This window comes from Anser anser (genome assembly GCF_964211835.1).
Source record: "Anser anser genome assembly, chromosome: Z".
Classification (NCBI taxonomy): domain Eukaryota; kingdom Metazoa; phylum Chordata; class Aves; order Anseriformes; family Anatidae; genus Anser; species Anser anser.
In genome coordinates, this window is record NC_139723.1 from 19583119 (window position 1) to 19597627 (window position 14509).

At 36.9% G+C, this 14509-nt stretch overlaps 1 protein-coding gene across 4 annotated transcripts in view; it reads left to right on the forward strand.

Annotated features, from left to right (window-relative positions):
* The window catches only part of DMXL1 (Dmx like 1), a 90205-nt gene that overhangs the window by 7410 nt on the left and 68286 nt on the right, over positions 1–14509 (forward strand). For 3 of the 4 annotated variants that reach the window (XM_083816223.1, XM_083816220.1, XM_083816221.1), the window contains exons 2-5: positions 4107–4232; positions 10239–10316; positions 12273–12351; positions 12969–13101. In XM_083816223.1, the coding sequence (XP_083672349.1) occupies positions 4107–4232; positions 10239–10316; positions 12273–12351; positions 12969–13101 (416 nt within the window). Of the gene's footprint in view, positions 1–1525; positions 1581–4106; positions 4233–10238; positions 10317–12272; positions 12352–12968; positions 13102–14509 lie in introns of all 4 variants that reach the window. The other variant, XM_083816222.1, reaches the window with a different exon arrangement.

Here is a 14509-nt window from a genome sequence, read left to right on the forward strand (position 1 = left end):
TGCTCTTATTCTAGAAAAGTGTCTTTTTAAGGATATTACTGCTTAGAAACTGCATTCAGAACTGACATGTGGGTTCCACTGAATGTGTATGAGAATGTGGCTTCTCTTCACAGAGACTATTTAAATAAAGAATTACCTGAGGGACAATAAAAGACAAGCTGGGCTAGGGGAAGCACTCAACCTTCTCTCCTGAGGTGTCTGGTCAGTATGAGGTGTAATGGGACTGGGATGGTAGGAAACAGTAGAAGAGGAAGCAAATTGCATTTGCCAGAAAGCTTAATTATCATCTGTTCTGACTGTTTTTTGTTGATTTGTTGAATATATAACTTGCTTGCCTTCTGTGTTCTTTCCCTTTTGTCTTTGAAATTAAATTTCTCCTGCAGGTGAACATTTCTCCAGCAGGTTGGGTCAATGGGCAGAGGCCAGTGGGATGAGGTTCAACATGGCTAAGTGCCAGGGCCTGCACTTTGGCCACAACAACCCCACACAGCACTACAGGCTTGGGGCAGAGTGGCTGGAAAGCTGTGCAGAGGAAAAGGATATGTGAGGTCGATGCTCACCTGAACATGAGCCAGCAGTGTGCACAGGTGGCCGAGAAGGCAAATGGCATCCTGGCTTGTATCAGGATTAGTGCAGCCAGCAAGACCAGGGAGGTGATCATGCCCCTGTACTCTGCTGTGGTGAGGCCACACCTCGATACTGTGTTCAGCTTTGGGCCCCTCACTACAAGAAGGACATCGAAGCCCTGGAGCATGTCCAGAGAAGGACTGTGAAGCTGGTGAAGTGCCTCGAACACAAGTACTGTGAGGAGCAGCTGAGGGAACTGGGGTTGTTTAGTCTGGAGAAGAGGAGGCTCAGGGGAGACCTTATTGCTCTCTGCAACTACCTGAAAGGAAGTTGTGGGGAGCTGGGGTTTGGCCTCTTCTCACAGATAACTAGTGACAGGACTAGAGGGAATGGCCTCAAGTTATGCCAGGGGAGGTTCAGGTTGGAAATTAGGAGACATTTCTTCTCAGAAAGAATAGTTAGGCATTGGAAAAGGAGATGGTGAAGTCACTGTCCCTGGAGGTGTTTAAGGAAAGGTTAGATGTGGTGCTTAGGGACTTGTTTTAGTGGGTGATATTGGTGGTAGTGGCATGGTTGGACCAGATTATCTCAGAGGTCTTTTCCAACCTTAATGGTTTTATGATTCTATCGAAGAAACAACAAAGGTCACCTCCCAAGTCAGCTTCCTTCTGCTTGTCTATAGTTATATTAGGAATTTCTTTGAAAATGTGTTTGCTTTCTTTTTTTTTCTTTTCTTACTTCGTTGGGGACGGATCTGCTCCACAGGTTTAAGAGCTAATCAATGGTACTCTAACTTATTGGGGGTTAGGAAGTCAGTGTGAGCAAGTATGATCTGATCTGTCTGAGTAGACTGATGTCAGAAGTGATTTATTTTTCCTGGATGTCAATTTTGTTGTTGTTGTTCAGGTAATGTGGAGAATTGTCAGAATGTAAAAATAGTATTACTATTTTTCTTCAGAAATTGAAGATCATAAAAAGACACTCCTTTTACCCCAACGCTTGTCTGGATTCTTGTGAGTACATTTATAGTTATTTATTGGAATTGGGAGCTGGTGGAATGAGGTGATGTTCCCAAACTTTCTGTCAGAAATACCATCTCTGAGTTGACGCTCTCTTTTTAAGCACACTGCACATGAAGTTGGGCAAGAAATGAATATTAATCGTCAAGTAATATAATTGTTTAAATGTAGCTAAAGGGAAGAGGATGTATAGCTCCTGAGCAAGATTTTACATTCATAAATGGGGCATTTGCGGGAAACAGCATGAGTATAGGGTGTTTGCATACCTCTTTGAGCTACTACTGTCCAGCAAAGCGTAGAGTAGCAGGACTGCGTTCTGGTACTATTTTAGGTCCTCATGTCTGATACATCGCTGAATATGCAAGTTCCTAAAAACTCCAGGGTGTGATAGTTACTTCAGAGTTCTTCCAATGCAAAATCCAAGTGTATTCAGGATTTGTTTTTAAATGTGTTAAGACTGATAGTGTTCTTGATCCAGTTAAAATGGTTAGTTTACCAACTTTGGGATTGCTGCTGCTACTTTGTATTACTATTTATGCTGCTGCTCTCTCCCTTTGGTGGAAATACTGTAGTGTTGTGACTCTACATGATCTCAGGCTTGTCTGTGAATGTAGAAATGGAGGGAAACGTGGATAAATCTAGTAAATTTACAAAGTATTGATAAGGACTAGAGGGGCATACAGAAGAGGTAGAGGACTTTGTGCAGTCTTTGGCACTTGATTAGTTTAAAAACATTTCTAATTATCTCCTTAAAGTGGAGTATTTTGTTTCTTAAAATTGCCTTCATGCAAAACAGTAAATTCAACAAAATGGTTTTGGGAAAAGATGTATATATTGTACTTTGGAATAAACTTTGCCTAGTGGACTAAGGATTTAATCATTGAGTCACCAGGTGAGACGGTTTTCGACTTCAGAAAAAAATGTTCTGTGAGGAACAGATCAAAAGTTCAACATGTCACTGCGATGTCAAAATAATCACTTTAAAATTTGAACAGAAAATAGAACTCAATCTCTTTTGGTATAAGTTCTAAATCAGAGCCTACAGTTCAGTTTGCCTATTTGTAATAAATTTACCAGTTTTGACAGGAGGAACTGTACTGATTGAATCTCTGTGAAGGTGAGGAGGAGACAGGACAGGAAGGGGCACAAAGGTGAGAGTAAATGATCATAAGTAAAGGTATTTAGTCTACAGAAGAATTCTAGAGAGCACTTTCAACAATCAGGTTATTTTAAAGGTGGCGGGTAGTCTGAAAGTTGTAAAATAATGTCTGAATATTGGCAGAGAATGGTCGTTGGTTTTCTGGGCAAGATGGTGTAAAATAGACTAAACACGTTGCAGAGGAAATAAGCTTTGCACTGAAATCTTCATTTTTGTTTTATTTTTTCATTTTAATATATGTAATGGTACAATAGTCTAGGACAGGTTTGACAAAAATTGCTCCTTAACCTGAAACACCTAAAAGCATGACCATCCTATCTAAAATTTGCAAATCTAGCGTTCCATTTTTCTGCTTTTTTCAAGTCAAGAGTATTTTTTTAGTAAATATACTAGAAATTAGTGGAGTTGGTTGCAGTCTTCCGTCCACAGTTCTTGTGATACTGTTCTGCTCTTGAATCTTCCTGGGCAGCAGTTTGTTTTCACAGTTTGTCTGTCTTTTGACAGAATACAATTGTTGGTGCTAATAATTTTGGTACTAGTTTACTGGCTCTTAATTTTTTCATTGTTTGTGCCTTCCTTGTTGCTGGACTTTGGTACTTGAATGATATATTTTGTACGCTTATTGGATGATGCTGATTACTATTGTTTCCAGAAGTTTTTCAAATCTTTAATATTTCATGACATTTTAATCAGTGCCTAGTTTCTAATATGATTTACCTAAAGATAAGAATTTCTATTTCATTCAGGCATTGCAATACTCAACAGGTGGCTCTGTAAAGGTGTTAGATTACTTAGTGACAACATAAATTTAAGATAAAATGAATCCATGGCATGCAAGTAACACAAAACTTGTTAGTCTGAAACTTTAGCTTTTCTATAGCCAAGCTTCATTGTTTTCCTTTTGAATTTTATCTTTTTCTAAATGGCTTACAGCATTTTAGCTTCTTGCCTCTCTTCCCCCTTTTTGAAAATTTATTTTTAGATGTCTCTTTTTCGAGTCTACGAAATATAATCACTTTATACTGCTTTGCATGAACATTGTTTTTCACGTTTTTTCTTTTCTCATAGTTTCTTTTATAACTCTGTCCATTTTGCCTCTTCAATTTTAAACCACTGTTTCCTTGTTACAAAAGTGTTGTGGTGTGCTTTTAAGTATGGAGAGAGCGTAATCTGCCACTTCTGTTGCTTGATTGAAATTGTAGACATCTGTTTGATCTTTGCAACTGTCTTTGTACTTTTCTCTGTGTTGCTGTACATGGATAAAATGCACTCACTATGTCACTTCATTCTTTACTGATACACTGATGCTATGAGTAGTTACAGCTTTGTTTAATTTTTCTGGTTTCTTTTTTTTTTTTTAGGCATATGCATCAGGATGTGATATTGTTGTATTAGGGACTGACTTTGAAAGGTTACAGATAATCCCTGGAGCAAAACATGGAAACATTCAAGTGGGATGTGTGGACTGTTCAATGCAACAGGGAAAGGTATGTAGGTGTTTGTAATAAATCATGTTCTAGCAATTTCATGTTAAGTGCTTTCTCAGGAGCATGGATGCTTGCAAGCTAAGGTGAATACTCACAAGAGTGAATAGCAAAATGGCTGATTGCTTCATCTCTTTCTTTATGGTAAGCAGCATAGTAAATGTGAAATACTAAGCATGGTTATGAGATTGTAGAAGATATGTAGGGCTGCACAGGAAGTTGCATAGAGGAGATAACAATAATTTGACCAAAAGATGAGAAAGGTGGGAGCAAAGTTAATTTGTTCACTCTATCTTCACACTGCTGAGTGTGTCATTGTCATGCTTCGATATGCCAGTGACTGGCAGCAGATGAGTTCTTCCAGAAAAATCATTTTCAGGTCATATATGTAGAAGAATAATATTGCTTTCAAGTAATTCATAAAGGCTTAAAATTGCTTTTGTATAGAGTTTTCCTTCTTTGAGTTCTCATCTTCTTCTCATGTAGGTAGGTAAATTGTTATTTTAGACAGGTTTAAAATGATTCTTACAGACACCTTTCTTAACTGTAAAAATAAAAAAGAATGAACAAAACGGCTCTGTCTGTTGGGATGTCACAGTGTTGTTAAACTCTTTACCAATGAAGTAGGAACTGTGGGTAAAAGTTGGCTCATGGAAGAGGGTATTTTTTTTGCTTCTTTCCTTTCTTTAAGCCTTAGTGGGGTGGTAACATTATCATTCTGCATATCACTACGAGCCTTGTAAATTGGTAAGAGCTTTGGTTAGATTATGGTGTCAGTCTTGAGATAAGACCTCTGCATGGAAACTGCTCTGTGTTTACGTGTGAAGTCCATGAATGACAGTCTAAAGGATCCACAGCTACTCTTTGCTCCTGCATTTTAGTGTTTGAATGATGAACTCTTGCAACAGTAGTGAAGGAGCATTAATGAAAATGTGGAAGTGTTCTCTTTTCCATCTCTGGTAGCTCAGAGCTGTAAAGAATTTTGTTTCTCCCCTGGCTGCTAACTAGAAAGTTTTCTTGTTTGAATTCACTGGATGTATATTAATGGATGGTGAAATGCATGTGCAGATCACTTAAAACACAAGTTTATAATATTTTTCTTCCAATTTTGGAAGGTAATCTTGACTTCCTGAGAGCAGTTCTGAACATATTTAGATGACAAACTGCCCTTGATTTGCAGATTTATATATATGTATATATCAAACTTTTGAACTTACTAAGTTTTAGGATTTTATCAGTTTGTAAGTAGACCTACATGGTCACTTTGATTCTGCAAATTAACATAGTTTGCTGCTAGTGATTAGTCTGATGTATTTGTAGGGTATTGAAACAACTTTCAGTTGTGTGAATAACTAGGAATAACTTGTGTGAATAAGTAGTGAATAACTAGGAATCTGTTGACTGGATAGGTCAGTGTATTTCCAGCTTGCTGCTGCAAAAATGGCATACCTTCTTAGAGAATCATCATCAGTATTGACACATTTCTCTTCAGTTAACCTCCAGATTGTTCTTTAAGATCAATAGGAAGAAATGGAATGCAAATAATGCAGCTTAATTTGGCTGTAATTTTGAACCTTTCAAGAAGACATCTGTTAATAATTTGTAGTTTATGAATTATGTACCTTTTTAATTTTTGAACTTACGGAGAGCTGCTCTGAAGTATCTTCTACAAACATCTGGCCTTTACCTCTGTTTGAAGGATTTCCCATCATTTTCCCTTTGGATGACAGAATTAGTTTGTAAAAGGGTTGTTTACTGGTTATGAAAATAATGAGTTCAAATTTTCATTTGTTCTTGCCCTCTAAATCCAGTTCTAGTTCATTGGGAAGCTAATGCCTTGTGAAACTACTTTGAAGTAGCACCACCTTGGGGGTTCATGCTTGATCAACCCCTTCCTTGGCTTTGAATAGTAGGCTGGGATATGGCACCATATTCTCACTTCCTTAGTTTTGGGGAGAAACTTAACTCTATCTCAAAGAATGAGATAAGTTGTATGAGAGTTTTTAATCACTCAAAGAGGGCATGCATATATCTGTTTATATTTACAAGCGTTTGTGTCTATATATGTTAAATAAATAAATAAATCTCCCATAGATTTACAAGGACTAATTACTTCTACAAAGAGGACAATGTAATTGTAGGCCACTGAATCGCTTGCCTCTGGTTGCATGCAACATGGTAATGAAAGATTTATCTGGAAGTGAGTATTATACTTGACCATCTCCCACACAGTGTAAGCTACAAGCCTCTTGCCACTTCTTCTAATTAACATGTAAATTAAAACCAAAACTTTTGATTTAAATGTGACAAAATTTTAGTTTTTCTGATGGCGTGGCTAGTAGAAATACCTGACAGTGTACAAGAAGATATCACTAGCTTCAGATAATTTGAAATATTTAATCAAAGTTGTTTTAAGTGTCGTAGGTGGTGACAGCACTGTTACAATATATATGATGTGTTTTATTTATGGAACAGAATATTTTACTAATGAAGAAAATTGTAGGTAGTGATTAAAATTTTCATTTAATTTAAATGCTAATAGGTTACTTCTAGAAGATTGGTTCTGTAAGTAAGAGCAGTTTGTTAAATAAGACATTTCTTATCAGTAGGGCTACTAATTATTTTGAATTTGCAAGTTCGGTTTTGAATTCACAGCTTATAATTAAATGAACTGAACTTTTTTTTAGTCAGTCTGGATTCTTTTCAAAGTAACTGATTGTTTTATTTATGTTGATTGGTAGTGAATGCTAATATCGTTTAGTAAGACCTCATGAATGAGAAAACTGTTGAGTCAGTCTGTTTAATGTGGAGGACTAATGGGGAAAAACATAAGTGTATCCAGAAACTATTTTATAATAATATTACTAACAGTTGTTATATTAATAATATACAATATAGAAATTATTATATATTTTGTTAATATAAACTGATATATATAAGATTACACTAAAACTTCACAAAATGAGACCATTGGTAGTTTGGACAAAATAATGAGGGTGAGGGAAGTTCCACTTGATGGTGGCACACAAATAGTGGTAACCTCTGTCTTACAACCCAGTAAGGCATCTCCACACATATTCAATACAAGGGCTTTGCAACGCAAGAATTTTTGTTGCCATCTGGGCAATTGTGGTAATTTGGGAAGTTAGTCAACACTCAAATCTGCATTATTCTTTTCAGTGACACGCTGCTGAATGAGGACTAATGAAAGTGTCTATGGAAGCCTATGGAACTTCCATGTGGTAACAGTTGCTCTGTACACTTCCTTGTGTAGCATTTTGGCATGCTAATGTTAGTTTGTCTTTAAAACAAACAAAAAAAGCCAACAATAATAGGCAGAAGATCTGTCCACATTTGGTTGGGGGAGGGGGGAGAAAAAAAGTCTAATCAACATGATTCTATGTAGACATGCTGCTGTTGGTGTGTGGAATGGAATTACTGGAATAAAAGTAACTGAGGTACTTAAAGAGGTTTAGAGAGGGCAGATATTAGTCTGAGATGGAAGGAAAAGGTTTGTTTAGCCATTTTGTAGCTGTGACAAAATTATTGTTGGCATTTCTGGGTCAGGCTGATGTTTAGGTTGTTAGTTTGATAGAGGTTTAACTGTCTGTTCTTTTTAATGCGGAGGATTTCTTTGGAAACCATGGATCTACTGTTCCAGTTTAAATATTAATTTAGGTACAATTGTTCGGTACTTTTTTTCCTAAAATATTTGTGGCTGATACTGAAATCAAAACATGGTCTATAAAGTGACTCTGACTTACCGTTGCTTTAAAAAAAATACTTTCTGAGCAAGAACTTCACAGAAATAAGAAACTGACTATTACAGAATATCAGAACTGTAGATAGTAGCATTATCTTGTGTTTTCGTTTAACCTGGCAGGTAGATGAGTACCACCCAGCTGCTCGCTCACTGCCTCAGGGTAGGATGGGTGAGAGAATCAGAAAGGTAAAAGTGAGAGAACTCATGGGTTGAGATAAAGACAGTTCAACAGGTAAAGCAGAAGCTGTGTGCACAAGCAAAGCAAACCAAGGAATCCAGTCACTGCTTCCCATCAGCAGGCAGGTTTCAACCACTCCCAGAGAGCAGGGCCCATCACACATAGCAGTTTCTTGGGAAGACAAACACCATCACTCCCAATGTCCCCCCCCCCTTCCACCTTCTTTACCCCAGTTTTATTGTTAACCGTTACACCACGTGGCACGGGACATCCCTGTGGTCCATTTGGGCCAGCTGTCCTGGCTGTGTCCCCTCCCAGCTCCTGGTGCACCCCCAGCCTCCTCGCTGGTGGGGCAGCACGAGGACCTGGAAAGGCTTTGGCTCTTTGTGAGCGCTGCTCTGCAACAACTGAAACGCCGGTGTGCTATCATCACTATTTTCATCAAAAATCCCAAACACAGCAACATATAACCCTCTATGAAGAAAATTTATTCTATCCCAGCCAAAACCATGACATCTTGCTCCTCTAAATGTCAAGCATTACTTTAGAATTTAGGGTGTTGGTTATTGGCATGACCTATGCAACTTTATAATTTCTGCAAATCTCTATACTTCAGAGTACTTATAGGCAACATTGCCTTGGGACTCTCTGCCTGAGGCCTTTCATGTTAGGATCATTGAGTGGTTTGGATTGAAAGGGACCTTAAAGACCATCTAATTCTAATCCCCCTGCCTTGGGCAGGGACACCTCCCACGAGACCATGTTGCTCAAAGGCCCCCCAGCTGGGCCTTGACCACTTCAGGGATCACATTCCTTGACCTGCGGGCCATGCTTCTTTTGATGCAGCCCAGGATATGGTTGGCTTTCTGGGCTGCAAGCATTCACTGCTGGCTCATATCCAATTCTTCATCCATCAGTACTCTCTAATCTTTCTGTGCAGGGCTGCTCTCCATCCATTCATCTCCCAGCCTATGCTAATGTTTAGGTTTGCCCCAACATAGGTGCAGGACCTTGCACTTAGCCTCACTGAACATCATTAGTTTTATGCAAGCCCACTTCTCAGGCCTGTCCACGTCCATTTAGATGGCTTCTCTTCCTTCTCTTGCGTCAACTGAACCACTCAGCTTGGTGTCATCTGAAAATCTGCTGAGGGTATGTTTGATCCCATTGTCTGGGTCATTATAAATATAAAATGATTGGTCCTGATATGGACTCCTGAGGGAGACCACTTGTCACTGATCTCCACCTGGACATTAAATTGTTGGCTGCAGCTCTCTGGCTGTGGCCATCTGGCCAATTCTTTATCCACCATAGTTCACTGTTCAAATCCATCTCTCTCCAATTTAGAGACAGGCACATATATTTGTCATGTTTTGTCCCTTCTTAAAAGGTGTTTTAAACTTGCTTTTACGTAGATGTCTTGAGATAAAATACTCCTAATTTTGCCTTAATGCAGGTTTGGGTTAGCTGATGCCACTGATGGAATAAGAATTTGAAACACCAATGAATGCTGACTGTACTACAACTTTTTTTTTGAAGTATTTAGTGTTAGCATTTAGTAGGTCTTCTGATTTTGTGATCTCTGCATTGGATGTTTAGCTCGAGTAGCTCAAGCTTTCTGAATTAATGTTTCATAGGGTAACATACTGTCTTGCTGGGGAGGTCCACAAAAGTGCTCTGAATTGGAGTTGTTTCCGTTTCTTAGAATATGAACTCGGCAGATTGTTTTAGTGTCCTAATTAGTATTTACCTAATTATTCATGGAAGTCATATTGCTTATAATAAATCTGATCTAAGAAAACAAAAATGCACGTGTCCACCTATACTCTCAATAGTTCATCAGGTCTAATGAGTAACTAAAGGATCGTACTTTTGTTATTGCAACCACTTGCTTTGTTATTTTGCTGAATGTCATGTTTCTTCTGCTATCAAAAGTTAATATGGATGTGAACTTCAATTTTTTTTCTAAAAGGAAAGTTAACGAGAATCAGCGAACCACATTTTATTCTTGCTTATTCTATGGTTTGTTTCTTAATTCATGTGTTTATGTACATATAATTTGCTTTAGATTGCAGCTTCTTACGGAAATGTGATTTGTATCTTTGAGCCAGTTAGCCTCTTGAAGCAGAACAGCAGTCATCATAATGTAAGTAGTTCGTCATTCCTTAATTTCATTTACTCGGTTGTAAAGCTTAACTAATTTCCCTGGTTTACTTTAAAAATGAGTATGTCTTTGATGTCTTAATTTAATGCTGGAATAAAATTGAACTATAGGATGGTCCTTGGGAAGTGAAAATGGTAGGAGCAGGGCAGAGAAGTTATTTGGAGTAGTTCTTTAAAAATAGGTTTTACTGTAATACTTCATTTTATTTTATTTTTCTGGCTCTCAAATACATGTTCTAAAAATTCCAGAACCTAACATGTGTATTCCAGAGAGTGTAGCCATTACTGTAGGAATTCCTTTCTGGACCATCTTGTGTAGCCTTTATGTCCTAATGTGTTTTACAGTTCTTATTTTAACCTCGTTTTATAGAACTGCATACAGTTCTTTAAATCTGTAATATTTTCAAAAAGCTTATTAAGACTCTTGTAAAACATCTATCTGAATGGTTACACATAAGAGTTATAGTGGTGAATAAAACTGTAGTCTCTCGATAGCATGGCTTGCGTCTGGTGACAGTGGTTAGCGAATCAGCGATCTGAATATTAATTTCTGCCAAGTAATTTATTTTAGAACAAGTTATTTATCCATGCTTCTTACATGGAAAGGATTACCATTATACTTAGAAGTATTAGAGTCTAATCAACGTCAGTTTGACAATAAGAGCAACAATTGCTTGAGGAGCTCTCTACTCTTCTCGCAGGGTTTGGTCTCTCCATTTGCGTTAACAAATTTTTTGCATAGCTATATAATTGGTTCCCTTCGTGCTAAGCAACTCAGTCATATGGTTCCTTCTGTACTTGTAAAACAGTGGTATTTGATATACTAATTAAATAGCAGGTATTGAATATACATGTTATGTTTTATACCACTGGAAAGAGGTGGAATAAAATCATGGTAAAACGGGACTTGCTATGTTCACATGAACTTTTTAGATGTATTGCTTTCTTTTTGATCAGTGGGGCCATTGAATCTGCCCTGAGTATGTTTTTCTATACCATTAACACTACCTGTGTCTTGAAACTTGAAAATTACTGTAGTAGCTGTAAGCAATAGGGGAAGTGCTCTTCCACTAATGATTTTCTTTCAGATATATCAAATATTTACAATTCAAGAAGTATTTTGTTACATCATTCTTGCAGTTAACTTCTCTGCAATAGTTTACAGTGTAATTAAGTTTTAATAATGTTGTCTGTCTTTTCCATTTGTTAGTATATTAAGGATTAAAAAAAATAGCTTCAGAAATACTTGCTTCGTATCCTTATCTACAAATGCAACTTAACTGTTTTCCACCACATCTAGAAGATTTAGTGGTGGAATTAAGTGGTTGTATTTTAGCTTTCATATACATTGGTTTGATATTTTTGTAGCGGGGGGTAATTAGTTTAAAACTGTGTGAATTCAAAACAAAACCACAGTGTTCTTAATGTTATAACCTATTATGAAGACAGACAGGATGAATATTTAGTGATTCTAATCCTCACATTGTTTCAAGGAAAGAAGTAATAACCAAAAACTAGAGTTGTCAACTATCTTAAGATTAGTATCATATATTAGATCCTGAATTTACTGAAAACCTTTCATTTAACAGTACTACTGATATCAAATACTAAATGCATTAAGTGTACTTTTGATATTTTTTAATGAAATTGTACTTCCTTTTTAGAAAGCTCAGATCCTGATGATGATTATATAATCAAAATTTTTTTCAAGCTTTATTATTTAACTAAGTTAAAAAACCTCTATTTGATCACATAAATGGAAAGCTCTTTTGTTTTAAAATCAGCATGAAACAATTTTTGTTAGATAAGTAGTCATTTATTTTTAGAAACATCCTTCATAAAAGTTGGAGAGTGTAGTGAAGATGTGATATTTGTATTATAAAAGGGGAGGGGAAGAAAGCATTTCTATGATAATGTTTGTGAATACTTAACATTTCAGAGGTTACATTATCAGTGGCAGAAGAATGCTCAAATCGTACTGGAAGGTATAGCACATAATCTAACATGGGATCCTGCAGGTAAGAAGAGAATATAAGAAACACTTAACTCTTTGAGCAACTGATTTCTTACTTTGATTTTGCTGTTCCTTGGAGATAAGGAAAAGATGGTTTTGTTCTAGCATGATAGAAAATACCAAAGTGAAGTGAAATCTGCCTTTGGTTACTTGTAGCAAGAGGAGAGACAAAATATTAGATTAATCTGTATGGTGTTACTTAATTATCCTAATCTCAGCAATATGTAATGTTTTTAAAAGTGGCTTAAATAAGTATTACAGTGAAAGAGGGACATACACAGTAGCTCTGGGTCCCTCTCTTTAGAAAAGACTGCTCTGAAAATCTGATGGATTTTCACTATTTCAGCTGTACATACTGAAGTCAATATGTCTCATAATACAGGAGAGTACAAGCTACCTTCTTTCAGGATTGATCCAATCTATCAGTGCAGTGGAATGTGTGAAAGACACACCGCTATTGTAGTAACTTTGCTATAAAAAAGGCATACATTTAATATCTGGTATTATTTTGTTCTCCAGTGTATCTGGTTTCAGAACACAGAACTGTTTTGTTTCTGTCTTTATAGAAATCTATATTTTTCAACTTGTTTTGTACTTACATTGTTATAAATACATGTTTAGGCACTCGCCTTTTGACTGGTTCCAATTGTCTTCAGCTTTGGTCCAATGTTCCTTTGGAAAACTCTTCTGACAATGACAGCTCTGAAAGAACAGGTGTTGGATGTGGAGAATGGAGGTGTATCTGGCAATGCAAGTAAGAAACTGTTTTAGAAACAAAGAATTCCTTTTTCCTTGCTGGTTTATACCTTTCAGATTAAATACTTAATGTAGTACAGTGAAACCCTATTGTATACTTCAATTTGATAAATATTATTAAAAGTGATAAATTTGAATTGTATTTCCCTTGAATATGTCACATTTATTTCTTCCTACAAGATCGGTTGTAAGTAATTGTAACTAGTTGTTTTGAGGTAGTTTATGCTTTTAAGCAGATCTTCAATTATATTGAGTACTATTAGAATGCTGTGTGAAGGCTGCTATTGTGACCATCTTAGCAGACTTTGTTCCTTGTACAGTAAGATGAAAGCTGCATATTTGAAGGTTATTATGCTTGCAGTACCAATTCAAATAAAATTCCTTCAGATAAATTTCTTCTACTGCACCTCTGTTTCCTTTGCACACACCCTCCCACGTTTTGCTTTTTCTGTATTTATTTTGGATATTTAGAAGATTCACGCAAAGGTGGACAGATTCTGTTTTACTACATCTCTGAATGCTTTTCTCATGTTCATGCTAGATAATCCTTAGAGTTTTTGTGTCTGTGTATTGGTACAGTCAGAAGAGTTTTAGTTCAGTACTTCCGTTTTTAAGCCAAATCATGGTCCTTCCCACCACAGGAAGACTCTTCTAATACACCAAGTGCACTGGTTGCTTGGGATTAGTGTTCTGTTTGGCAGCCTTTTTAATTAAGTCTTCCTAAGTGGTTGGCTGGAGGGACCCACCTGCAATTACTCTGCATGAAACACATGTCATTAGTAGGTAGTTCCCTGGATGTACCTGGAAAAGCCCTTTTTAAAAAATCTTCCAATTGTTTCTTTTTCCCTGTACTCCCCAACTTTTACCAGCAGTGTTTAAAATCACAAGATTATCCAACAGAAAAATTTTCCTTTGAATATGGTGAACTTTATAAATTACGAAGTAAAGACTTACTCAATTTATTGATAAAACCTTTGGGCCATCATTTCTCCTCCTTATGGGAGGAGTTGTCAGCTTGCAGATAAAATGCCAAAGTTACGGCTTGAGGATCTGGGAGTGTGGTAGTAGCAGTCAGTAACATGCAGATTCTGATCTTCTTCTGTCCCTTCAATATTAAGTTTCGCATTTGTATCTCAAACCTTACAGCAGTCTTCGTTTAATACCTCTAATTTTGCGGAAGAATGAGACGTGGGTTTTGCGTACTTTGAACTAGCAGGCCCTGATAAGGGTCAACAGAACTTGCTCTGTCAAGCAAGTGCTTTTGTGCTTGTGTGTCTTCTAGCATTTGTATGTTTGTTAGATTTAGAACGTTTTTTTTTTCATGTTAAGAAGTTTGCAAGATACCAATTTTGCAATATTGTCCTATGCCAGAATAATTTTTAATGTCTGAAGGAGGCATTCCCAAA